Source organism: Cryptomeria japonica, chromosome 6 (genome assembly GCF_030272615.1).
Source record: "Cryptomeria japonica chromosome 6, Sugi_1.0, whole genome shotgun sequence".
NCBI lineage: Eukaryota > Viridiplantae > Streptophyta > Pinopsida > Cupressales > Cupressaceae > Cryptomeria > Cryptomeria japonica.
This window is the reverse complement of record NC_081410.1, coordinates 444,985,209-445,009,599: the sequence shown is the minus strand read 5'-3', so window position 1 is coordinate 445,009,599 and position 24,391 is coordinate 444,985,209. Positions and strand designations below refer to the sequence as shown.

Genomic DNA, 24,391 nt, shown 5'->3' with positions numbered 1-24,391 from the left:
CTCTCTAGTATCAAAATTGGTTTGATTGCATTAACCAAACTAACTCAATATATCATTCCCCTCTAAAATAAATACTCTTACATAGACAACTCAAAAATGCCAAGGACTAGCAAGATTCTAAAGCTTCTACACCTCTTCAATGGTTCCACTATATATTTAACTCTATCATTGGCTCTCACTTATTTGCCTTTGTCTTTGGCTCTTAGTGTCATCTCTTCAAACCAAAAGTATGATTCACTTTCTCTCCAATCCTACACAATATAGTATCATGAAACAACTACACGCCATGAGAAGTTAACAAGAGTTAGGCAAAATTGAAGGGCATACTTCATACCACCTAGTCCATAAACCAGGTGCCTATGCTACATGTGTAATCATCAAAGGACATGTTTATGATGTTTAGACTTCTTTAGAGATCTTTGCAATCATTTCAACCATTTACTATGGAGTTTGAGTTACAAAGGCATGTGAAACATAGCATAACAAAGTTCTCAACATCAACAATGTGAAACAAGCTTCGAATTGTTCTCTATCTCATCGTAAGGGCGTTGTTACTTGGTGGAAAAATGCTAGTGTTGATCATCTAACTATCAAGGCTCCTTATTCTGACATCTCTTCTCAAGTTATTGATGACTCCTCTTGGGATGAGGTTGTGCCTCTTACTAATGTTGTGGCCTTTGTTGCCTCCCTCGATCTTGTTGGTGTGGCCTCCTCAGGCCATGAGGTTCTTACTCATGTTGCTCTTGTTTTACAACAACAATCTACTCTTGATGGGTCTACTTCAAGTGTTGTTCTATAGCAACAAACTACTCTAGGTGTTGTTATATAACAACAGTCTAATCCAAGTTATAGTCATGATGTTCCTAATAATAGTATTGCCTAGACTATTGTTTTTTGTATGTGTAAAGGTAAGTTCCCCCCCCCAAAAAAAAAACTCTTTCATGTCAAGTTTTGGGTGTTTCTCCTCACTCTTGAGGTGGGTTCCTAGCTCTCTGCTTTTGAGTTGTTGTTGGTTCGGTTGACCTTTCAATAGTGGTTTTTGGACTTGTTATTATTGGCCTATTAGACTTGGGCTTGTATAGGGTAGCACCCTTGTTTTGTTGCATTTATTTTATGTTGCCTACAGGTTGTTTGTATACAGGGCCAACACCCTTGTCTTATTACTTATTCTAATAAAAAAAATCAACAATATGGACTAAACAAATATTGTAACTCAAAGATAATTGCAAGACTAATCATTGTTATAGCAATGTTCAAATGAATAGAAAAATCCATGAATAGTGAGCACATGCTCTTCATATTATGTGTAATTTGCCCCTCCCTAGATCAGACTCGATTTAACCTAGTTTGACTATGGAAATTGGTTGATTTATTGTTGAGTTCGTATTATTATAGCCTTGCGAGTCTCTTGTGACAGTAGTTTTGTGAGCCTCATGTGAGTCCTTTGTATCTTCTTATATTTCCTTATGTCTCTCGGGTCTGGCTAATACCTCCTAGCACGGGGGGTGGACCTGATGGTACCACATGATTGGGTGGAGTTCTTTTCGCACCCATTGGGTTTTGGTTCATCCTTCAGCATGTTCGTGATGGCTCGTGGGAAGATTGAAGACTTTCATTATGTACCAGATTCATGTATTCTCTCCATTGTTTGTACTCATGGAGATTTTATCCTTATGGATACCCTGTGATGTAACCAATGATCATATGTGTATTCCCATGGCAATGCATTATGTGTCATGTACCTTGTAAAACAAAGCCATCTTATTTTATGAGATTTCATATGTCCTTGTATGTTTGGTTATTGTTATTCTTGAGTAACATCGTTCTGAGGCCTTGAGAACTATTGCTAGATATTATTTGTACTTCTTATTTTTATCTTGTAGAATCATGTTACTCCATGCATTTGTATGGTTTAATTCAGTTAAAAAATATAAAAAATAAAAAATTATTCGCATTTTTATTGTTTTATTTGTTTATGTCCTTTGGGCCTTATAGCGGGGCGTTACAATACTTGGTATCAAAGCCCATGTTCAAACATTGGTATCTCTAGATAAGATTGTGTTTGTAGTCTGGTTAATGTATTTAGTCTTATGTCGTATGCTTGTCCTTCTGGAGTATGCTTGGGATTGATGTATAGGACCTTGTAAGTCTTGGGTATTTTGTGCTCTATGTCTCCTGTCTACTCTACCTAAAGATCCTAGTTGAGTATAACATGTGTATTCACTTCTTTCTCTTACCTTCTTGATGTTAGTGCTTGTTATATGAGAGCATGTGCTTTTGATTGCTTTTAAGTTCCATGATTACTCTTATTATAGAGGTAATTCTAAGTATTTTCTCTATGGATTCCATAATGTGTATTTTGGATGACTAACTTAATAAATGCCTTTCTTATGTATAACACGATAATGAGCTTGCATTTGATGAATTTATTGAACTTTGCATAAATAGGATGTGTAAAGGAAGAACATGTTGATGTGACATCAGATTCATGTAACAGTTAACTAATAGATCTCTCTCTTCCCTCTTTTCCTCGTAGCTTGATAGTCAATGAAAACTGATACTTATTTATGTAATTGTATTAATGAGAAGTTGTGAGTGTGTACGCAAGAAGATTGTCTGTGTTGAATTAATCTTGGAAGTTAGGACATTTAGCTACATTTATTAATTTATCAAATGTTGTGACAAACTAATTTGCATTTCTCTTAGTAGGAAAAGAAATGAAGTATAGTACAATAAAGTCATCATGCATAGGGAAAACTTAAACATCTTTGTATGACCTTGTTCATTTACTTGCATATGTATGAATTGTTTGACTATTAATTTCTCTCTCTTTCCTTCATCTAGCTATAAGAACTCATAGGAATGCTACTAAATGATATATTTAGAGTTAAAGAAGAAGTATTTGGTTGCATTGTAATGAATATTATATGGCTTGCATTAAGGAATGTTTGATTAATCTTTGCATTAAAGTCCTTAAAGGTTGTATTTCACTTAGGATATCATGTGAAGTGAGTAAGTAGGTAATAACACCCCTTGCATGTGTACTATAGGCAGCTCATGTGATGTAGTCGTTAGATAGATCACGATAGGGAATAAGTATTGATTAAGATTAAGTTATACCCTGTATGTAGTATGGGTAGAGAGAATATGAAATTATTCTTTTGTGTTTTTGTTTTATGTTAGAAGATAGATGTCTTAAGCCTTGTAAAGGAAATTGCATGGTTAAGAAGGTGAATATGAATGTTGAGTTTAATTAGTGAATGATTTTGCAATGACGCTACTTCCCTGTCATGTTTGAATTGTAAAGGATGTGTATTTAATAAAAATACTAATGGAATGGATAGATGGTGATATGACTAGTGCATCCGTCTGTTGGTAATTCTAGTTGTGGTTCTTGAAATCGTTAAGTGGTTAGAAGTTTATATTTAAGAGCTACTAGAAGATGGTACTATTAGGAATGTGGTTACTCTATAATTGTGATATCGTAAGGAATGGCAGGTATGTATTGACTATATTCCCCGTATGTGTGAAATGGCATATCTTTACCTTTCTTGCTTATGCTCTCTTACGTCTAGGATAATTTCATTAATTTCTTGTACTCAAAAGATTGCATTGTAGTAAAAAAAACAATTAGTTAACTTAATAGCCTGAGGTGTCTATTATACATTCTCTAACACACTCAGGACATGCGATCTTGGGTGTTGTGTAGTAGTTACTCCCTACAGTGTGGCTAAAATTGGTCACCTCGTGTTGAGATTTTGTTGTGACTGTGAATTCTTTGACTTGCTTATGAATTGTGTTTTGTGAATTTGGGGCTAGCATTATTATTTTAAAAATTTCTTATGAAAGGGATGACCACTAAATCCTCTTTTCTTTCCACTTAATTTATGACATTTGTCATGTTTTTTGGTGTTGTTGGTTGTTGAAATCGCACTTTTCATTATTTAATGTTGAGCTTGGTAGATTTGTTCCTGGTTTATTTTCTCTTTTGTTTCTAGTGGTCATTCTGAATGTTTGAATTAGCTGGCCCTAGTTGTGTGTTATGTGTTACTTCTATCATGTTCGTTGGAACCTCTGAAAGTGTGTTAAGGGAGAACACCGCGGAGATTGGATCTAGGCATGTTGGGTAATCAAATAGTATTAATAGTAATCGAAGGAAATAAAAGTGTAATCTCTATGAGGAAATTCATTTGTAACCATTTGGATCATAAGATATAATAGGAAGAAGTGTGAATTGGAGTATGTAGATTGGGTTATATCCTTGTGATAAATTTATGGTCTGCAGATTGATTGTTTGACATAAGTTTCTGGATGCCTGTAGACATGGATTCTATTTTAATTAAGATGGTTGATGTATGAAATTTTTTTCACCACCTCTCTCAGATGGAGGCTATATTGTGCTTTATGATTGGAGCTTAGTGTTGATGTGATATGACTTATGTACTATGAACTCTCTTCTTCTTTCAATGTGTATGCGTTATGGACCTTATATGATAAAAGATACATTAGTTAAATGACTAAAATTGAGAACTTAATCTGAAAGTATGTTATGTTTTCCCTGGTATGTAGGAAGAAGTGTATGTGTAGGATGTTGTATTAGATGAATATCTATCATTTTAATGGTGCATATAGATGTTAAGGAAGTGTTCTCATCTTTGAGAAGTGTAAGTTTTGATGTTTGTACATTATGATATGTCCACTTTCCAATAAAGAATTCAGAAGAGAATTTTTGTTTTGCAAGAATACTTGTGGAATGAGGATTTTAAAATTACTTAATATAAGTGTTATGACTAACGTTTTCTTGTCTTCCTATCTTAACCTTGCAACTTTTAGGAGTAAGTCGAACCCTAGGGGGGAAGGATGTAATGCCCCTCCCTAGATTAGACTTGATTTAATCTAGTTTGACTATGGAAGCTGGTTGATTTATTGTTGAGTTCTTGTTATTATAGCCTTGTGAGTCTCTTGTGATAGTAGTTCTTTGAGCCTCGTGTGGTTCCTTTGTATCTTCTTATATTTCCTTCCATCTCTCGGGTCTAACTGATACCTCCTAGCACAGGGGGGTGCACCTGATGGTACCACATGGTTGGGTGGAGTACTTTTTGCACCCATTGTGTTTTGGTTCGTCCTACAGCATGTTTGTGATGGCACGTGGGAAGATTGAAGACTTTCATTATGTACCAAATTCATGTATTCACTCCATTGTTTGTACTCATGGAGATTTTATCCTTATGGATACCATGTGATGTAACCAATTATCATATGTATATTCTCATGGCAACGCATTATGTGTCATGTACCTTGTAAAACAAACCCATCTTATTTTATGAGATTCCATATGTCCTTTTATGTTTGGTTATTGTTATTCTTTAGTAACATCATTGTGGGGCCTTGAGGACTATTGCTAGATATTATTTGTACTTCTTATCTTTATCTTGTAGAATCATGTTACTCCATGCATTTGTATGGTTTAATTAGAAAAATAAAAAAAATAAAAAAAATTATTTGCATTCTTATTGTTTTATTTTTTTATGTCCTTTGGGCCTCATAGCTTGGCATTACATTATGTCATAATTATTATGAATTTTTTAATCCTATCCATTGGACTTTAGCTATTAAGCTTTACAAAATTCTACCTTACATTTCAAGCTTCCACATAGCTACTATATAAACATATGTTTGATGTTGCTTTGAAATGTAAAATATATAAACTATTGTTGATAATCATCACATGTTTAAACATGTTATTTTTTATTTTATCATTATGTATGTCAAATATTTTATCAAGTGGCTTTCCTACTCTTAAGATATCAATAAATATATTTATATAATATTCTCTAATCGATATATTTTTTATATAATTAGATATATTAAATTTAGAATATAAATATAGCCATATTTCTCAAATACACCAATATATTAATAGGCTTGAATAATTATTTTATTCTTGATAAATTAATTTCATATATTAATTAATAAAATTGTTCAATTTTAATTAGATCATCAAAATTATAATTACTTCTAATATTCATTTTCTTTCATATTTATTCAATACAAAATTCATTTGAGAATCAAAGAAATTTACTAAAAAAGTTTAAATATGTTGTACTTATATCATAATCAAAAAAAGCTAAGAGGATAGAAATATATTATATTTATAATAAAACATTATTTTTAATAAAAATTGAAGCCTTTTATCTTTCTCCATGCTTTTAAACGCTCATTTTTTAGTCATCAATTTATAAATGAATCATATATGAAACAAGTAACCTAAAAGAATTGAAGTCTTTGATCATTCTCCATACTTTTGGCCATTCATTTTCTAGTCATTAATTTTCTAAAACAGTCATTTGTAAAAGGATGAAATATATTGCAATATATTACACACCTGTGTCATTAATAGCTCAAAAGCACCTAAAATAAACCTTTTTCTAATTTATTAAATATGATGGATGAGACAAGTGCCAGTAACTCAGGTTCATAAGATGCTAAAGATCTAGATAGTAAGACGTCTAAAAACAATTGTGTTCACTGTATTTCTTGGAGTAGTTAGTTGAATGAATGAGAGGCAGCCTACAGTTGCTCTTTTGACTAAGAAGCAAAGTGTGTGGCTAAAATGCATACTTGTAAACAAGCGATATGGCTACAAAGATTATGTTTGTGTATTGGCATTGCTTACAATAATGTATCATATGTGACATTAGAATGTAATTAGTTTTATTAAGAATCTAGTGTTATCATGTTCATACTAGATATGTATAAGAACCTAGTGTATTAAGATCTTAAATTTCTTATAGCCATAACTTTCTCGTATGGACTCAAACAAGATATCATTTTTTAAAAGTTGTGTAGTTTTTTAAGTGGTGCGTGAATATGTAAACATATTAAATTTTGATTCCATGTGATCCTAATTTTTAGTCTTATAATAGAACAACACTTATGAGGCCAACCATGACCCCTAATGGCGTAACCTTAGACTACTTTTTAGATCATGATGCCCACATCAAGAGGCTACAAGTGACCTACCTCTTGACTAATCTAGTTATAACATGAGCCCAAAAAAAAAGGAAAAGGAAAACCTTTATCTTATTCACAATATCAATTGAGAGCACCATGCATAATACTAGTTCATACAAATACCCATCCTCTCTAATATGAAAATTGGTTTGATTGCATTAACCACACTAGCTCAATATGCTCCTCCCCTCTCAAATGAATTTTGCGCAATACAGAACTCAAAAATGGCAAGGACTAGGAAACTTCTAAAGCTTCTACACCTCTTCAATGGTTCAACTTTAGCTTTAACTCTATCATTGGCTCTCACTTATTTGCCTTTGTCTTTGGCTCTTAACCTTGTCTCTTCAAACCAAGAGTATGTTTCACTTTCTCTCCAATCCTACACATGATAGTTTCATGAAACAACTACACATCATGAGATGTTAACAAGAGAGGCAAAATTGAAGGGCATACTTTGTACCAACTAGGTGCCTATGCTACATGTGTAGTCATAAAAGAACATGTTTATGATGTTTAGACTTCTTTACACGTCTTTGCAATTATTTCCATCATTTACTATGGAATTTATCTCACAAAGGCATGTGAAACATAGCATAACAAAGTTCTCAACATCAACAATCTGGACTAAACAAATATTGTAACTGAGATAATTGCACGAAAAATTATTGCTATAGAAATATTCAAAAGAATAGAAAACTCTATGAATAGTGAGCACATGCTCTTCATATTATTATTCATAATTAGTATGGATTTTTTAATCCTACCCATTGGACTTTAACTATTAAGCTTTACAAAACTCTACCTTACATTTCGAGCTTCCACGTAGCTACCACTACTATAAGAATATTTTTAGTTCATTAATCTTAAATTTAATTTATTCTTAAAATTTCAATCTAAGAAATTTTGGTTCAAGGTTTGAGCCTAAATGAAACAACCAACTTTGATATCCTAAATAAAGCCTCCAATTAATAGAATAGGCTTAAAGTTTGATATAATTATCGTAATTTTTGTAATGAATAAACAAAACATTTAAGACAAATGCTTCAAGATTGATGCATTGTAGTAGTATATCAGAAATTGTAGTAGTGATATTTGAGCTAACATAAAAGCAAACAAAAACATATATTTGATTTTGCTTTGAAATGTGAAATATAAACTATTGTTGATAATCATTGTGTGTTTAAACATATGTTATTTTTTATTTTATCATTATGTATGTCAAATATTTTAGCAAGTGGCTTTCCTACTCTTTAAGTTATCAATAAATATATTTATATAATATTTGACTCTAATAGATATGTTATTTATATAATTAGATATATTAGATTTAGAATACAACTCTAACCATATTTCTTAAATACACAAATATATTAATAGGCTTCAATAATTATTTCTCTTGATAAATTAATTTCATATATTAATTTATATAATTTTTCAATTTGAATTAGATCATCAAAATTATAATCATTTCTAATATTCATTTTCTTTCATATTTATTCAATACAAAATTCATTTGAGAATCAAACAAAGTAACTACAAAGGGATATAAATATGTTAAATAAATTTGAGAATCAAACAAAGTTACTAAAAGGGGATATAAATAAATTTTATTTACAATAAATCACTATTTGTAATGCATGTCATCTTTCTTTCTCCAAAAATTGAAGACCTTATCTTTCTCCATGCTTTTATGCACTCGTGACCTACAAGAATTGAAGTCTTTGTTCTTTCTCGATACTTTTGGCCACCTATTTTCTAGTCATCAATTTTATAAATCAGTCATGTGTAAAAGGATACAAGATATTACACACCCATGTCATTAATAGCTTAACAAGTGACCTACAAGAATTGAAGTCTTTGTTCTTTCTCAATACTTTTGGCCATCTATTTTCTAGTCATCAAATTTATAAATCAGTAATGTGTAAAAGGATACAAGATATTACACACCCATGTCAATAGCTTAACAAGTGACCTACAAGAATTGAAGTCTTTGATCTTTCTCGATACTTTTGGCCACCTATTTTCTAATCATCAATTTTATAAATCAGTTATATGTGAAAGGATGCAATATATTACACACCCATGTCATTAATAGCTTAACAAGTGACCTAATACATATACAAATTATTCAAATGGTACTAACCCTAGTTTGTAGATAAAGCATCAAATATATCTTGGTGTACCATTCTCAATAGTTGTATCTATACGTAACAATATTTCTCAAATACACCAATATATTAATAGGCTTGAATAATTATTTTATGATTAATAAATTAATTTATACATTAATATATAAAATTGTTCAATTTGAATTAGATCATCAGAATTATAATTACTTCTAACATTTAGATCATCAGAATCATAATTACTTATAACATTCATTTTCTTTCATATTTATTCAATACAAAATTCATTTGAGAATCAAAAGAAGTTACTAAAAGAAAATATGAATATGTTATATTTACAATAAAACATTATTTGTAATACATGCCATCTTTCTTTCTCCAAAAAGTGAAGCCTTTTATCTTTCTTCGTGTTTTTAAACGTTTTCTTGTCATCAATTTTATAAATCAGTCATATGTGAAAAGACGCAAGATATTACACAACCACGTCATTGTTAACAAGTGACCTACAAGAATTGACCTCTTTGATCCTTCTAGTTAATCGTCAATTTTATAAATCAGTCATATGTGATAACCCTAGTTTGTAGGCAAAGCATCAAACATATCTTAGTATACCATTACCAACAGTTGTATATATAGTAAGTTTAGATGAAATATCACCCTAGCACATTAGAATTCAACAAGAAAATATGTACGCTAAATTCATTAAAGTATCAATTCTAAACATTGAGTACATTGTTGTAACCATAGCATATGTATGAACTCTATAATTCCATAGGATTTCTATTCAACTTCAATCAAGAAATGTATTCTTATTTTTTAATACTCCCCAATGAAGCTTTTGTAACCTACCAAAAAAACACTTGATAAGTGAATATTCTTATTCAATTATTTTAGATTCCTTCATATATTAAAATGCCCTGATGCAGAGGATAGAAGAATACATGGTTATATTACATGAATACATATTGCAACACCTTCCTAACTTAGACAAACGGCACTGGTCCATGGAAAAGCGCTTAAAATAAACCTTTTTTTAATTTATTAAATATGATGGATGAGACTCAAGTGCCAGCAACTCAGGTTCATAAGCTGCTACATCAAATGGCTTTCAGTAATAATTTATTTAATAAAAACCTAGACAACCCCTCAACAAAGGTACGTCAAACGTTTGCACGAATAAATATAGAGTAGAGAAAGCTCATATAGAATGGAGTGTAATTATCTGTATTGCAGAAAAGAATGCTTGACGATCCGATGTGAGAAGCAAACTCGCCATCATTAACAACACTATACCAAAAGAAACATGGCACCGGCTGTGTCCCTTATAGAAAAGATGAGGATGGAAAGTCTTTATCAAAATAATTCATTTTAGACCCACAAGAACTGAGCAAAATATATAACCACATTTCAATCTGCATGCAAATTCATTTGGATCTCTGTATCGATGTCCGTGACTTGATCTGATACACTCTTGTAATTTAGGTTAGTACAGCATTACAATAGAAAAGCCAGAAACCTATACATTAGGGCACCAATTTATAACGTGTTTCGTTAACTAAGCATTAAATTGTTTAGGATATTCACACAACTGCAGATATTATTACAACCCTCGACACCCCCTCCTCCCCCACCTGCCATCACAAACATGTCTCTTAAGGCAGGCTTGCATACAGCTGCTTAATTTATTTTTACTTTGGCTAACAGTAACGGCTCAACTTATTCAAAAATTATTTATAGAAATAGTAACCTCATACTTTTAATTTTTCTACTTACGTTTAAGGAGTCGTCTTAAATCTATATTAATAGTATTAATAAGACTTTGTACAATTAAAATTTAAAAAGATGTAGACTTGAAAAAAGGGGGAAAAATTTTGTGGAGTCCAATGACATTTTTGCTAATATGTCCTTGATGCATAATCCTTTCACAATCACGAAATTGATCAAGAGTGTGCTTCTTGACAAAACTGCAAGTAATTTCATCTGCATTTTAAATCAAACTGATATCATCAAGAAGAAGATAAACTGTGTAGTAGCTTGTGCATTAACATTTCATATCACCTTGTGATTCATCATCAAGAATAAGATAAAATAGTGTGATCTGAAAATTTGATGAAAAAAACTAATACACAATTTTATCTACACTTTCTATCAATACAATTGATAGTTATTTAGAATTAACAGATAGGATATGTGAAACAGCAGATCATGTCAAAAGTAAACTAGAACAATCATGATTGAATCCACACAAAAAGAAGGGTACCCACCACTTCTGATATCATATTCATAAAATGATTGAAACTCCTAGCAACAAGGCCTCCACTAATTTGATTAATGATTGCGGCACCAAGATCAAGCTGGCCATGCATTTGTATAAATTGCAGATGACTTTCAGAAAAAGTTATTTTCAGTGTACTAAAATTGCTAATTGATTGACATTTAAATTACAAGTTTTCGAGGACTTATCACCATTGTATTCTAGAAAATATATCAACGGGCTCGCACTGAATAAAAACCAATATGGTTTCAGAATGCAAAGACCCCAAATATAATTTCTCAGAACACAATATTCCTCACTACTATATTAATAGAAAATAACGTATTTCATTAAAAATAAAAAATATATATACTAAACTTACACCTCCGGTAACAAAACGTCTTCAGAATTCAGTCTATCATTTGCCTTTTTCATATATACACAAAATATAATCCATATGCTGAAACTCTAGAATTAGGGCTTCTCTTAAGTTCATGATTTCCATTGGAACAAACAAGTTCAATGAAAATAGAAATCCAGTTTCTTGAAAATAAGCCATCAATAATCAGACAAATTTAAACCAGTGAAAGCAGACAACATACACCCCAGGTTAGACATTGGACATCAATTATTAGACTCATACAAGCCACTGCACTGTCCTCAATCTCAGTTTAGGCATATTGCAAATTTGGAATCTTGAAGAAACCAAGATTGCTCAAAACTTCAAAAGCAACTATACTTTAACCATTTTCAAACACATCTATAATCAATTCTTCTACAGGAAGATGAATTGAAAAAATAGGCAACTATAAAAATTAATTACAAAACAAAGATAGACAGTACAGAGACTTTGAACCAATAACAAAGTTGATGTTACGAACATGTAAAACATTGATAATCCTCAATATCATTAAACATCCCAATTGAATTTTACTTTGTAATGGCATCTATGAAAACAGTAGAATCATACCATACAAGAGAAAAAGTACATCCTACCCGTGGGTACACAATAGGAATCCTATAGACATTGCAAAATTTCAAGAATTTCAGTAGTCATGTTGCATTGATATCAACTTGGGTAATGTGCAAATCACAGTCTAATAAGCACCCAAGCCATTTCAATTGTGTTCACCATCCAGAACCTTCTCAGGTTTCCTAGGAACAGAACCATAGATAGTCTGTACTTGCTATCCATCTAATATCGATAGCTGCTGTAGTGAGAACCATAACCCCCAGTAGAATGTCCAGAATTTGGACCATATCCTCCAGTTGGACCCGAATGGCCAGCACTCGGACCATAACCTCCAGCTGGACCAGAATGCCCAGTACTTGGACCATAACCTCCAGTTGGGCCAGAATGCCCAGCACTTGGACCATAACCTCCAGTGGTGCCAGAACTTGGACCATAACCTCCAGAAGAATGGCCAGCATGCCCAGTATTTTGTCGTGGGGAAGTGTACATTGAGCTTTGACTGGGATAAGAATTATATCCTGTATCGACCGTGTTATATGCATCTGCAGGTGGCCCTGAAGCCTCTGCCATAAAGTTCTGCAAGAGTATTATGTAAACATTTTTAGAACTATGCTGTAACCCGTATGCAAAAAATCAAAAAAATTTAAGAGTTATTATACAAATCAGAAAACATTTGGAATACAAGTTGAAAGTCTGATAAATTAAGTTGTATGCATGACTTGACATCTCCAAAAATCAACAATTCCGAACCATACCAGACATTCTAATTGAAGATGAAAAAACATCACCCAAATGCACCTTCCCATTCAATTTTAGATGGTTAGAGATTTAGAACAATAATCTTCTAAAACAGACGTTTTTTGAGATACTGTTAGGAGCTAAAACAATAGTTGACAATTTTAATTGCAACTAGGTAATTATTTTAAACCTGCAAGGTAACAAGATTAATACAAAACCTTCGTTGAGATGTCTCCATCTCCTTATGCAGGCACACCTCACTGCATAGATAATATTCACAATATTGAGAGTATATAGAATCTAGATTTATTCCCATCAGACTGTATTAGAAGTCTGAGAGTTATTTTTATCATTCCTCACCATGAAAGACTTTTGGCAAGTACAAAGCTATTTTTTGACCGAACTAGGTTTGACAATCACAATCAATACTTTCATCAACGAAAAACATCATCTCTAAAACTAGACCATCAATTCAAAAGGATGGCCAAGATGCAGATAATTCACCTTACTGGGGTTTACTGCTTTTCTAGGGAAGTCATGGACTAAGAGGCAAAGCAAAGTACATCAGAAAATACCTCTGACAATCCAGGTGTTTTTCTTAATGGATAGCTACAAATTTTTCTCATTAAATGACCTCAAAGATCACCTTGGATAGCAAATGCAACTAATATGATTATCAAGATGATTCTAGCGATGTTCCGATCAAAGCAGCATGACTGAAGGTTTAAAGTAATTTCTCCTTGTACCATGTAAGATTTGCACTTTCCAAAAGATAAAAGGTCTTTGGTTGGCCTACAGTGGAGCTCAAGAGGATGCTTTATTCTCCAAATGATGATTGCTTGGTGGAATCTAAAGTTGTGACTAGACATTTAATTTCAGAATTTAAACACAAACACTTCTCAATTGATGTACCTACAGATCCTCCAATATAATATTCATGAATAGTAGTCACCCTAGTCTGAAAATGTTGGATAAGCGAAACTGAAGCCTGGCTTAGATACTGGAACAACAATTATGACAATCTAAAAGAGATTGTTGATAAAATCAAATTTTACATCCATACGAAGTTTGAAGAAAAAACATGTAAAAACAATAAAATTGCTAATAGGAGGATGTTGAAGCATGACAGATTTTACTGTCCTAGTTTGAAAGATCAAATCATTTTTTAAAAGTTGTAAGCTACATCCAGAGAAAACTACCAAAATACAGACTAATACTCATGACCTGCATAGTTAAACTGGTCATTGGACTAACCAAAAAAACATTAGAGACCTAATGAAATTGAGAATGAACAAAGTTTTCTTCTAAGTCGCCCTGCCATAAACAATGTGAGAAGAAAATTCACAAAATTATAATTCAAATAATATTCAAGAACTTGTAGCTTATAGGAATCAATATGACTTGTGTACACCTCTATTTCTAGTTTCATTTCTATTTCACCCACATGTATGATTTGAATGGTTACTATCTTCAATCTCTTTTCCTTTTGCAAAGCAAACAAACACAGCTGGCACAAAGGATCAAGATGAAAGCTACGTTACAAGGTTCAGCTATTTGACTCCATATATTCATTCGGTCGAGATACAGGGCCAAGATAGCCATGGGTAAACCCAGTGGCAGCCATACACACAAGCAGAGATGCTAATTATTTTTGTTCAAGGTCACGTTTTTATTATGGCTAATAATTTTCAGAAGAATTCCCGTGTCTCTGGCAAAATGCAACCATCTGCACGCACCCCACCTCCAAAGCAATCTTTTAACTGGGTACCTGCCTTCTCAACTGGTTAGCTTGACAGATCTATAAGTTGTGAATGTAATGGATTATAATGTACACAAGACATAACAGAAATGAGTGTGCTAACTTGACTTGGGCCAAGTTAAATTAAGTGCTAATTATTTTTGTTCAAGGTCACGTTTTTATTATGGCTAATAATTTTCAGAAGAATTCCCGTGTCTCTGGCAAAATGCAACCATCTGCACGCACCCCACCTCCAAAGCAATCTTTTAACTGGGTACCTGCCTTCTCAACTGGTTAGCTTGACAGATCTATAAGTTGTGAATGTAATGGATTATAATGTACACAAGACATAACAGAACTGAGTGTGCTAACTTGACTTCGGCCAAGTTAAATTAAGAAATTAAGTGAAACCGACACATTGAGGAAACTCCTGTCAAAAAATCTTGATCATCTTGTGTCTGTCAACTACTAGGCTCTAAAATTTGAGTATATCAAACTATATCTTTGACACCATCCTCAACAAGGTTTGTTCCCTTTCATAAAATATATTCCCATGGTGAGGGCCACCAAAATATCTCTATTTTAGAAGATTATTGTTATGGTGATCCCCATTAGGTATTACTCTTCCTTCAAATATGAAATTCACAAAATTTACTTATTGTGTGAATAAAATAATGATTTTTCTTACAAATTTATATGTTTTAAGTGTTAATAACTTAATAAATCTGTTATATAAGTGTGTGTGGGAATGTAAGCTCACCTGTACCTCACCTGTACCCAGCTTGCCAAACCAGGGAAACAAAATCTGCCATATAGCAAACCCAAACCCCAAACTGGCAATTTAGGAAGAAAGATAAGGGTTGCCATAATGAGACCAAACACATGAATGCCACTTCCATACATGAATAATTGTGTTACATAATTGAAGAGCAGCAATAACAAGGATTACTCAAATGTAACCTGTGTGGTGCATTTTCATAGGTTCTACAAAGCATTTTAGTTTAAAAGATGTTAAAAGTCATCATCTTTATCTGTTATCAATCTTATATATATTAACTCTAAACTTAAACATTTAGCTTCTCGCATTTGATGTGAAGCTTCACTCAATTTTTTATGCTTTAAAGAATCAGGTTACTTTCAAAGACAAATTCAAAGCAGATGAATTTGAGAAAACCATACTTGGAGCCCAAGAAAAATGTGAGACACGACCATAGCCCTAAACTGCAATCAAATAAGAAGAACACCCACGGTACCCGGACCGTAGAGAAGCTCTGGGAGAAAATCAGTTAAAAATCTAATTTGTCCAGAATTTCAAAGAACACATTGGAAGTCAGACATAACAACCTGGATCAATTGCTGTGCTGTTTGTACTTGAGTTGCAGTTCCATGTATTTCAACTGTCATTTCACCTGGCACTCCTCTAGTTTCTTGTACAGTTATTATTGCTCCACTGGCCCTACGACAGTAGCTGATGTTTGACCCAGCTGTTCCAATCACAGCATCTGCATATGATAGGGGTATTTGCATTTGCTGAGTAACCTACAAAAGAAGTAAGAAAAGTTTAAATGATTTGAGCAAAATTTACTCTGTATATGATAAGGTATTTGCATTTGCTGAGTAACCTACAAAAGAAAGCAAGAAATTTTTATATGATTCTGAGCAGAAGTTATGCATGGAGCCCAAGTGGTATACGCTTAAAACTACAGCATATGATAATACCTGTGTGATAACAGGTGCTGGCTGTGGATTTGCAGCTGAATGACTGCTAAGTGCTGGATCTCTACCATACATGTTCAAGCCATGCTGTGACCGAGTATCTGCAGGGGGAAGGTCTGAGGGAGGATAATAACTATCACGTTGAGGAGCAATAGGTGTGTAATGTGAGTTGTTTCCAAGACCACCTCCACCACTAGGTAATGTGCTATTGTGGCTGTGGCTCCAAGGCTGTTGGGGCATGTTTTGCTCCATCTGAGGTGGCTTGGCCATTGACATCTGACAAGGAAACAGAAAAACACATTACTTGTTTATATTCAAAACAATTATTAACACACAAATATTAACAATCAAACATGAAAACGATAGAAACATGTCTGCCATTGAACTCTGGAATATGTCATGGTGTAAAAATTCAACTACGGGTTACCAGGGTAGGATGATTACATTTGACTCATACAGAGGAAGAACAGTCCGATCAACCAAAAATTTCCGTAAATGTGAAACAATTTGTTCTATAGCTTTGTGTACACTTCCAGGCTCTCCTTGTATCTCAACCACTTTGTCCTCTGGTAAGGCACAAATAGGAACATCCTCTGCACCATTCGGAAAGCATCTATAAAAACTCTTTGAATGAAATTGATACAAACAACTGTATGCTCATAGCACACAATTCCTAACACTAATGCTTGTAAACATGACAGAATAACATAAATATTACAAGACTTTTGGAATAACCTCCTCGTAAGACACCTTTCGAAGGCATTAATTTATGGAAATTTATCAGTATGAACATCTAAACTAAACATATTGAAGAGAAAGAAAATCAAAATATTAAACAATATATACAACTTAGAAAAGTGAAACATGTAAGAGATGCAGAAAAATTAAAGGAACATAATAAGTTAGAAAAAAGATCCATGAAACTACCTCTTCTAAGGCACAACTTCTGTATAAGCATAAAAGCAAACACAACCTGTTTTCTAAAATTTATAGGGCTCTAAATCTGAATTAGGCATAGTTTGTGGCCACTTAATTGCCCTATTTATTTTCTACATTATCGGGTGCTTCTCAAAAACCCCACCATATGCAGTCTTCTCCAGAAAAAATTCACATATATTGATACTCAGCAAACAAGTTAATCTTAGAGCCTATGTTCCATGGCATTTTCAGGACAGGGATGACAAGTAACCAGACGATGTTTTGGGGACAGCAGTCTCAGAGACCATTTATCAAGGACAGAATTAATGTGTGTGCATGCACGCATGTGTGTAAATTTGAGCATTTAAAAGTTTCCCTGTACAGGATATTAAGGTTAAAATTTAGTAATTCATTTACTCTAAGTTGCCAGTTCAGGTTCGGGTTCGAAAATCCGGTTCGACAAAATTTTGAAAAAGGGTTTGGGTTCATTCGTACAAAAATTGTATTAACGAACCCGAACCCTTTTTCAAAATTTTGACGAAACAGCGAACCGGGTTTCCAAACCCAAACCCAAACCCGAACCAGCAACTTAAGATTAAATGAATATATATTACATAATAAATATTATATTATATTATATGATAATTAATAATATAATATAATATAATTTAAAGACCAAGGTGTATTCCTATATTTTAATTTACAATCATTATGATAGCCTGGAAATAATCCCAAAAATATGATTTGGGAATGCCAAATAAACAGCCGTGTCAATACATTTATAATTGTGGATGCATATATTTTGAGATTCGTGTTTCAAATATACTGAACAAAATAAACAACCATGAAAATTAACTTAAACAATAGAAATTGAGCAAAAATTTCCCAACAGATGACTGCAAAAAATTTTGACGGATTCCTTAAAAAGATTGTCGGACCTGTTGGCGAACTGGACCAGTACGCCGGACCCAGATCAGGCCAGGCAGCCAGCAAACCCATTAACTTAGCATTTAGCACATCAAATTTGAGATTCAACATCCAAAGGTTCAAATATAGCAGCAACAAAAAAAAAGAATATTTTTTTCATTATGGCAAAAGGTCCAAATTTACAAATGACAAAATGTCCAAAAAAAACATCTTTTATTAAATGATTACTATTTTTTAAAACCAAAAAAAATATGAGACATGTACACATCCCCAAGACATAAGGCCTCCAAAATGGGTGTTTTTGAGGACAGCCCTCCTAATATCTCGTTGACAGGGGATGGCCAGGTGGTGTCACCTGCCATCCATGTCTACAAAAAAACTTAGGGGACGGGGATACCAGGGTGTCATATTTGGGGATCAGAGGTGAACAAATTCCAATGTAACACTCACTGCTTAACATGATAATAAATACTAGAAAAAATCCACCTACCTAAGCATTACTCAAATGCTAGCTCATTTCTGACCAGGACTTTTCACCAACAGCATATTTACCATATCCTACGTTCCCCCCTAGATGCCAGCCATGTTGTAGTAATATCATTGGGCTCCCTTCCTATATTTTATCGAAGCTGTAAAGTTCTGTCCTATATGTTGATTTAGGAGCACATTTAGTGTAATGTCCCCTCTTGGGAATTACCCTAAATCTTGTCCTAAATCACAAATTCCATTCAAATAAGAAATGTAAGATCGTTATAGGTATAATTTGACCATTTAAAATTCCCTTTTTACAAGATAAACCCTAATTTAAGTCTTGCAACCCCATTAAATAATATGCATGATCCATAAATATCGATTATTTCCCATTAGGGCTAGTAATCACACATGAGTACCAAAGCATATAATTAACATAATCCACTAGGTAGATCTAATCACAGTAGAGTTTAAATGAAGGAGTATGATAGGATCGGCCCGAAGCAATCTTCACACTTAGCCCAAGAGCAAACACTCTCCCTCGTGGCTCCAACTGGTAGGCACATTGGACACCCAACATGGAGTGGTCTACCTACTGGAATGCTTGTATTTGCACATCCTATCTTATTCATCCTCTTATGACTGAGCATGTAGGATGCAATAATACTTTCTCTAACAATCCATCCACATTATGGAGCCCCCGAGGAGATCATACAAGGAGCCTCGAGCCATTCCATCATGCCCAGGAGCACAGAATGACACCCACCATTCAACCTCCCAGCCCCATTCGGGGAGTCTCCACTTAAATGGATCCCTAGCTACTTGCATCCCTCATATGTACTTTCTCCCCTTCATAATGGGATGGTTGTTTAAGGTATTAAGGGATCTTACATATATATACTCTATTTATGCATAGACATCAGAATGGCAAGAATAGCAACATATAAACCATAAATCAGTAGCAATATATTAACTTCTTAACATTTCTACTTCCTATCAAGTGGAAGACAAGATAACATATCAGCCACATGAAAATGCCATGCATTATGCATTATACCAAATACTTGAACAGCATATAAGTCTGATGTCTAGTTTAATTAATTGTGAACTGCAAATCTATTGCTTGATCGAATGCCTTATGGTCTCTCCTTCAATGCCCTTGTTGTCTTCTTCCCATCATGATTTCATATCCTATCATTTCCCTCGAGGTGTGCGACTTTTGGAGTGGTTATCCTTCATGAGGGGTCGCTGTTCATCCTTAATCCAGTGCTCTCTTGATAATGTTTTCAGATCGCTCTCTCTGGAAAATTGTCGTCTCAAGATTTCACAATTTTTCTACGGTATTGGCATCCATTCATGGCAGGGCATGACACTTAGTCAAGCAGTTTCCAAATTTAAAAAGCCTTGCTGCACTCATGTAATAAAAGCTTATATCTATCAAAAAATCATTTCCCCTTACTATTCAAGCTGGTAAAGTAACATGCTACACATAACAATCACATCCCATGGTGACAAGGTATGGACACATTTAACAATGAGACGTCAAAAGTAATAATAATTTGTAGTTGTAATCTGGTTCAGGGAAACTAGGCGTTAATAATAACCCAATGTATCAAAACATGAAGTTTACCATGCATTAAGCATTACAGCCTTGCATGCTACTAAACCCTACTTACTCTTATGGCTTTAAAAACACTTTGTAGTTAATAGCTATATAGGATCTGTGTTAATATAACAGACTCAGCCTCATAACTAGAGTGCCAGATGCATCTTCTGAAATTCATGAATGTGTTTGAACACAAGACAACCATTTCGATGTGCCAAGGCCCAAAACATAAGTCTCAGAATTTTTAGCAACTAAGAATTTTATCATGTCCCAATTAATCGATCAAAAAAACAACAGATATAACCATGACTTAAAACATTTCCAAAATGGCAACCTTTGCAAACATACTTTATCATAAAACAAACACAAATACCATTTATAATCCAGCAATAATGAAATACCCCGCTCTGGAATGTAAATATACAAAATATAAACTAGTTTAAAAACAACAAGAATTAGGATAATACCAGGCCCAAGTACTCGAACACTGGCACCTGAACCTTCCTGAATTGACTTTATTGTTGATCCTTGCTTTCCTATTAAACTTCCAGACTGTGTCCCAGGTAGCAGCATCCGAGTTGAAATCGATCCCCCCACACCTTGTTGTGCTCGACCAGAATCTGCCATCCCATCTATACCCTCAATTATGCGCTTGTGAACCTTAAGTACCCCATCCATAGCTGGGGAGATTGCCGCATCGGGTTCATCCTTTGCTGAGATCATAACCTAAAACACAACAAATTAACAATTACATTTAACATTGAATACAAATTCATATCTGATAATAAATATCAATTGTTAATTATTAAAATACTATGCTATGATAGTTTAAATAAAAGATTAACTACATGTAGCAAATCCAAAATAAGCAACAGAATTCACCAGAATTACAGCATAAGAGCAACATTGTTAGCTTGCATTATCATGTTACGTATAGTAAATAAATTATTTTAATTTTAAATAATCATTTCTTGAGCTAGATGAATATGTAACTTACAACACGGTCAGGGATGCCTGGCACTCCATCTAGAATTTTGATGCGAGATTTGGTCTCCTCACACATTTTCTTCACAAACTCTCCCTTGCGACCAATTATCCCACCAACCTTCTGACTAGTTATAAGCAATCGAAAAACACTCTCTCCAGGCCAGCCAGGCCACCTTTTATCAGGACCAGTTCCAGCTGCTGTCTCCTCATCCCGTCCTCTTTTCTGACCAGGAGTAATATTTCTAGGTTCTTGCATAGATTCTAGCGCCGTTGACATTTTTCAATAGTTGAGACTGACCCTATCCAAAATATCCAGGTATCAACACAAAGAGCTTGGAGCTTCACCACAGAAACTAAAGAAGGTCGACCTGTTTCTCTTGGCCTGGACTCAATACAGACTATCAGATCAAGTAAGAGGCAGTCACAAGTGAAGAAATATTAACTTTCTCTGTCTGTGTCACTAGACCAAATCAAATAAATAGAGAGTCCAACGTTGCACACAATGGCATGAATACACAACAAAAAAACAAAAGGTATCTCTTGATAAATAAACAAAACAGAAAACTCAAACCCAGAAATATTTCATTAATTGTTTTATATTTATCAGCATAACAATTATCAAAAACAACTACGACATATACTGACAATACAAACAGATGGTTAAAATTATTAGTTATAGTTTCCTTCCCATTTAGATCTGATTTAAGGCAAGTTTCGATGACTAGAAAGTGTCCAATTTCAATTTCAAATGAATAAGATAGAAACCACATTGCCCTCTAGAGCCTGGAAACCTACTATCTGCATTCTGTGACTGAGCATTATTACATCAAAATTTTAGGGTTAGGGCAAAACAGAGGGTTCCATGAGGAATTTATTTCGAGCTGATAAAACTCAGAGAACTAATGCTAAACCATACTTTCGTTTGTAAAGACATTTTCTAAAAAGGATATGCACTGGTCGCAAGAGGTAAGATTGTCCTGTTGACCTGGTAAGTTACCCCTCACACGTGGAATTCAGCAGCACAGTACAGCAATCGTTAAATATTAAAATCACAATACTCTAACTTCTGCTCACCCAAAAAAACTGTGTCTGCCCAGATGCAGACATCAGGGTGCTCTGTCATCCATTTTGAGCAGAAGACTTGCCACATTAACATCTAGAACATTTACTCAGTTTACATAAAATTATTATTATAACAAATTTCAAACACGTCGGAGCTCAGAGGTCAAACAATAACCTACATTACCAACTAAAGACAAAGTCTTCTGCAGTGGCAGTCATAACAATCACACTGACCCAGAGATTACATCTAATCATAGGAATAATCAATCACTCAAGTGCTTCAAACAGAAGAATCCCAAGTCTAAACTCTACTCAACCAGCAAGAGGTATTACCCTGTAGCATTTACCCTTACAGAGACACCACAGAACTCAAAGAGTGTGATAGAGGGTCTAGAAAAAAAGTCTAAGAGGGTCTAGAAAAAAAGCCTATATCTAAAAAACTAACCCAACACTCCGGGGCCTAAAGCTTAAAACTTGCTCTCAAAAATACGTGAAGACTGCAGTTCTCTCTGGGCAAAAAAAGTCCACACATAAAAGTTAAGCAAGCTAACTCAACCATCTAAAGCACCCCCGGGACAAGATCAATAAATCACATCCTAGTAAAACCCTTAGTGCAAGCATTACGAACCGCACTTCACCAAAACCCTAAAATATTAGGGTTTAGTTAAGGTTTTAGCAAGGGTTTAGCACGGGGAATAGAACTTAAATCGAAAGTTTAGTCCATACAAAATGCTTGAAACCCTTTTATTCGGCAATGGAAACGCTTCCCTAGTAAATACTACCAACTGAGCTGAATCTTGATGGCGGCAATGTGATCTGGAAGATAAAACAAGTTAAAAATCTTACAGCATATCAAAATATGTGGCCGAACTTTAGCTAGAGACGCACATTAAACAGACGAAAAAAACCATAAAAAAAGAGCACCCACAAGAAAAAGAAAAGAAATTTAAACCGGCTCTGCAATATTGTGCAAACTTGCTTACCTCTGACTGATAAATCCTGCTTCTGGGGAAAATGGGGATATATTCAGCGTATATATGCGAAGGATGTTATATACTCATCGCTATTCATAACTTCAGTACAGAGAGTAAAGAGGCCAAGAGAAGATGAGGCGATATTTGATATTAATAATTATCAATACAAGCTATTCTCCGCTTTATTTTTTTTATTTTTTGAATATATGTTTTTGGCAATTTTATTAATACAACAATAAGTAATAATGTTGAACGGCCTACAATGAACCCCTAAAATGATTAGTGATTTTGTTGTTGCTAATGGGCCAATAATTTTGTTTAACTCTCTTGGTAATCTGTTTATTTGTATTATAATATTTTTTATTTAAAAAATAGTAGAATATAGTATTATCAATTAAATCAATTGTCATTGTCATTCTATAAAGAGAAGTTTTTAGTTATATTTGTTTTTGGAAACAAAATTTTCCTAGTGAAAAAGTGTATATCTTGTACTTTCATTTTATTGTTATTTTTAAATTATTATTTATAGGTGTATTCAGAATTTTATGTTTATACATAATTTAATATATGTGTTGCTTTTGTACAACCTGAGTTGGTCTAGTGGTGGAGAATTTGTGCTCTTGAAAGAGAGGTCATAAGATCAAATCCCAAAAGGGGGTATGGTATGTACACCTTATCGACTTTGGTCTATTACCAATCGAAAAAAATATATATATGTGTTGCTTTCTTTGATCTCGAATTCAAATTGAATATTAGAACCAACATCTTTTTTATGTACAAAACATTTCTTTGTTTTAAATCAAATTTCCTTTCTCAAGGTAAATTACAAGTGTGAATCATTTTCACGATTATAAAATTGATGTTTGTCTCCAAGGTAAACCCTATTT

The 24,391-nt window shown here is 33.6% G+C and overlaps 1 protein-coding gene across 5 annotated transcripts; it reads right to left on the bottom strand.

Annotated features, from left to right (window-relative positions):
- Positions 1 to 12,265: 12,265 nt before the first annotated feature.
- Positions 12,266 to 23,669, bottom strand: LOC131037512 (flowering locus K homology domain). Of its 5 annotated transcripts, XM_057969673.2 has the most exons (8): positions 23,514 to 23,657; positions 23,257 to 23,346; positions 21,479 to 21,767; positions 20,949 to 21,207; positions 17,004 to 17,152; positions 16,563 to 16,835; positions 16,188 to 16,382; positions 12,266 to 12,943 (listed from the first exon to the last, which is right to left on the bottom strand). In XM_057969673.2, exons 3-8 carry the CDS (start codon positions 21,743 to 21,745, stop codon positions 12,590 to 12,592), a joined length of 1,497 nt encoding a protein of 498 aa, XP_057825656.1. In that variant the 5' UTR covers positions 21,746 to 21,767; positions 23,257 to 23,346; positions 23,514 to 23,657; the 3' UTR covers positions 12,266 to 12,589. The 5 variants fall into 5 exon arrangements, with proteins under 5 accessions (XP_057825656.1, XP_059063384.1, XP_057825654.1 ...); XM_059207401.1 differs by lacking the exon at positions 23,257 to 23,346 and having other exon boundaries at positions 21,479 to 21,850; positions 23,514 to 23,669; XM_057969671.2 differs by lacking the exon at positions 23,257 to 23,346 and having other exon boundaries at positions 23,514 to 23,667.
- Between the last annotated feature and the right edge of the window lie 722 nt (positions 23,670 to 24,391).

Bases quoted from the DNA above. Each gene is read 5' to 3' on its own strand.
- LOC131037512 (XM_059207401.1), bottom strand. From the start codon at position 21,745: ATGTCAACGGCGCTAGAATCTATGCAAGAACCTAGAAATATTACTCCT. The intron at 16,836-17,003 runs GTAATCATCCTA...TTTCCTTGTCAG, and splicing joins TTCCTCTGTATGAGTCAAAT to ATGTCAATGGCCAAGCCACC. The intron at 12,944-16,187 runs GTTGTTATGTCT...ATACTCTTGCAG, and splicing joins CAGCACAGCAATTGATCCAG to AACTTTATGGCAGAGGCTTC.